At 60.1% G+C, this 3,599-nt stretch overlaps 1 protein-coding gene across 1 annotated transcript; it reads left to right on the top strand.

The window, feature by feature from the left end:
* Positions 1 to 601: 601 nt before the first annotated feature.
* LOC104267300 (transmembrane protein 120A-like) lies at positions 602 to 3,521 on the top strand (the record flags this gene model as incomplete). The annotated part of the gene is made up of 6 exons (XM_009876932.1): positions 602 to 720; positions 1,224 to 1,340; positions 1,800 to 1,859; positions 2,579 to 2,674; positions 2,942 to 3,031; positions 3,452 to 3,521. Coding segments are annotated over 6 exons (552 nt in total), but the record flags the coding sequence as incomplete, so codon positions are not given.
* Positions 3,522 to 3,599: the final 78 nt, after the last annotated feature.

The following is a 3,599-nucleotide window of genomic DNA, read 5'->3' as shown; positions in this document are numbered from 1 at the left end:
GGCTTCGAGATCCGCTGATAAAGCAGTCGATAAGAGCTACGGAGGCTAAAACGCTGCACACGTGTGTCAAGGTCTAGTCCAAGGGTTGTTGTACCCAACGGAGGTGGCATTGGGGCTGCTTGTGGTCTAATGGAGGTGGCACTGGGGCTGCCTGTGGTCGAGCTGAGGTTTTTTTCCAGCTGACCTGGACAAGAAGGAGCTGCCGTCCGGCCCGTTCTCGCCTTTCCTTTCTAAATATAGCGGAAGAATGGCATCTGGCTGTACCCAGGTGCCGCTGGGTTTCTGCCACACGAGGAGCCGGGCAGTTGGCCGTAGCCCTGCTGTGGGTTTGTCCTCTTCCAGCTCCCTGGGGGTGCTTGTGGTGGAGCCCCAGAGCCACATCCAGCAGCCATTTTTTTTACTCCCAGCTGGCTGGTGGTCCCTGGTTGTAGCCCTGGCTCCAGCAGTGGGATGATTTTTTTGGAGTATTTCCTATCCCCTGTGCTGCAGTCAGTGGTTTCCCGAGCAGTTTTTAACAGATGCATCAGCGGATGCCCCCGCAGACGGCCCAAGGACGGGGACACTGGGGCAGGTGACCCTGATGCTGGTCTCTCCTCCCCAGGATAATCACAAACTGTACAAGCAGAAACTCGAGGAGCTAACCAAGCTCCAGGACGGGATCTCCAGCTCCATCGCACGGCAGAAGAAGCGGCTGAAGGAGCTCTCGCTGTCCCTTAAGAAGTGAGTTGGAGTCCTGGGATGGCGCGGGGTCTGAGGGCAGACTGGCGAGGACGGGGCTGTGGAGCTCCTCTCGCGGCTCTGTCTCCAGACCAGCCCTTAACTGCAGCCTCCCTAGCAGCAAAGCGCTGCGGAGGTCTGGCCTTTCCCAGGCAGATCTTCCCTTTCCTCGGCCCCGATTTGTGCCTTGTTTGCAGTTCAGAGCTTGCAGGGGCTTTGCAGGTAACTCAGATTGATTCTGTCCTGCACAAAGCTCTCCCCATCCTTCTCCGAGGTGAGAAGACCTGTCTGGCCTCACCTCGCTCTCATTCCTGTTCCCCTTCCTCGAGAACCATCCCAGCCTGGCAGAGTAGCTCGCCCTGCGAATGGAGTCGTGGACTTGCCTCCAGTCCATCTTCCCTGTCCTTGGGGTGTCCTTGCCCGAGACAGCCACGTATCGAGTGCCAGCACGTGCGGGTTGGGTTACAGAGGCTGTCCTGATGCCAGCGCCTGTGTTTCCTCCCCAGATGCAAAACCCACGTGAGCCCCGAACAGGAGGAGTCCATCCGAGAGACCCAGAGCCTAATAAAAGAGAGGCAGAATGTTTTCTTTGAGATGGAGGCCTATCTGCCAAAGAAGAACGGGTAAGCAGTTCCTCCTCTCTGGGCGAAACACCCAAGTCCTCCCTCCGTGTCCCTTTGCAGGCACAAACCTGCTGTCACCCTGCTGCTGGCTCCGCTGGGGCGCGCCGCGGGACGCCTGGGCAGGAGCCAGGCTGAGCCTCATCCCCTTCGCTCCCCTGCCCGCTCGTGGGCTTCACTCGCCCTTGAGTAGGGGGCCGGGGCGGGAGGAGCCCTGAGGTGCTGGTGGGAGGTGGGCCGTGTGCTGGGGACACGGGCTGTGTGCTGGGGACGTGGCTGTGTCCTCTCCTGCCCTTGGGAGGAGACACCAGAGCGTTTGTGCCAGCTGTGCTGCCTGGCAGCTCCGAGGGGAGAAGAGCTGGGGGTGCTCGTTCCCAGCCCCAGCGGGGACACGGAGAGGATGGCTCTGCCACACCAGGGCAGGCGCCCGTGTCCTCTTTAATGCCTCTGTTCTCTCCCCAGGTTGTACCTGAGTCTGGTGCTTGGGAACGTGAACGTGACGTTGCTCAGCAAGCAGGCCAAGTACGGGTCTCTGGGTGCTGCTGCCCCGGGCTTTGCCCGGCTTGGGGGCCCCTTGTCACTGGGAAACAGCAGCTCCTCCCGGGCTGGACACGTGCAGACACGTGGCTGGCTTGACTTTCCTGCTGCAGATTCCCTTCCCTGGCTGATCCCCGCTTCCTCTCCCAGAATCAGCCAAATCCTCGACTCTTCCTTACTTTCCTGCTGGGACAGCCTGTTAGCTCTGACGAGCTGAGCGGGATCCTCCACCAAAGCCACATCTGCATTTCCCCTGCATTAGGCATTTCCAGGAGAGACAGATTTGTGCAGCTACTGGAGACCCCTGTGCTCTTCTCTTGGGGAACATCGACGGCTGGGTTTGACCTATGAGAGCCCCTCCTTGGTAACGCCAGGGGTGTGCAGCCAGGAGCCTGTGTGCCCCCTCAGTTCCCCAGGGCTCCCTTTGACAAGCTGAACATGTCCCAGCCCGCCCAGCTTCCCAGAGCCCCCCACGCCACCCACTCGGTTGGCACAGCTTGGGTTCTCACCTGTGTGGAAGCAGCCTGCTGTGCTCTCCTCTCAGAAATACCCAGGGGAGGAATTTTTCCCTGAGCATGTCCCAGAGGTTCCCAACAAAACATCAGTTTTGTCCATTCCCAACAAAACATCGTTTTTGTCCAGCCAGGTGGGACGGGAGGAGACAGGCTTCCCAGCTCCAAGCCTGCCCTTGTGCTTCCCTGCAGGTTCGCTTATAAAGACGAGTATGAGAAGTTCAAGCTCTACCTCACCATCATCTTACTCATCGTCTCCTTTTCTTGTCGGTTCCTCCTCAACTCCAGGTGAGCCTGGCTGGGATGCCCAGCAGAGATTTCCCAGGGCCCCTGTGTCCTCCTCGCCCGTCCTGAAAGGTCTAGAGCTGAACATGAGCTCTTGGCAAAGGATCTGGCCACTGCCCTGGAGATGGGGTGGCTTTTGGGGCTGCTGTGGTCTCACCGCGGCCATGGCAGCTGGTGGAGATGCAGAGGAGGGTGGCCATCCTGTAGCCGTGGCTGTCTCGGTGCCTGTGCCCCCCAACACACTTTACACCCTGCTTTGTTTCCCACCAGGGTCACAGACGCCGTCTTTAACTTCCTCCTGGTGTGGTACTACTGCACCCTCACCATCCGGGAGAGCATCCTCATCAACAACGGATCCAAGTGAGTGAGTCCCCTGGGCTCGGGGAGGGGGGCGTGCAGCGAGCTGGAGCTGCTCCTTCTCTGCGGGGCCGGGCAGTTGGGATGCGCCACATAGCTCTGCGCTTCCCATGGAGCAGCTCCCTCCTACTCAGGGTGTGTAGCAAACCCCGGTTACAAGCTGTAGGAGCGGGGCAGGAGGAACACTCCCTGTGCGGAGGCAGTGCAGGAAGGTGGAGCAGCGCTTGGAAGGGCCCTGGCTGCCACCGGGACCAGAGGCGCTGGGTCCTGCGCCACGCGGGGCAGTTTCGTAACCAGCCCTGCTCCTCGCCTTGCCCTGGCAGCCGGAGCTGGCGCCGGGCTGGCTCTGCTCTCCCGCTGGGTGTTTGGGTCTTGAGTCATGTTCGAGACCTGACCCCCCTTCTCTGTGTGTCTGCCTTCCAGAATCAAAGGCTGGTGGGTTTTCCATCACTACGTCTCCACCTTCCTCTCGGGGGTCATGTTGACGTGGTAAGTCTGTGTCCCCTCGGCTCCTTGCTGCAGAGAACCCGGCGTGCTTGGGCTGTGGTCGGCTCTGACAAAGGGGCCTTCA

This window comes from Apaloderma vittatum, unplaced genomic scaffold (assembly GCF_000703405.1).
Source record: "Apaloderma vittatum isolate BGI_N311 unplaced genomic scaffold, ASM70340v1 scaffold30739, whole genome shotgun sequence".
In the NCBI taxonomy this organism is placed as follows: domain Eukaryota; kingdom Metazoa; phylum Chordata; class Aves; order Trogoniformes; family Trogonidae; genus Apaloderma; species Apaloderma vittatum.
This window is presented reverse-complemented; position numbering and strand designations above follow the sequence as displayed.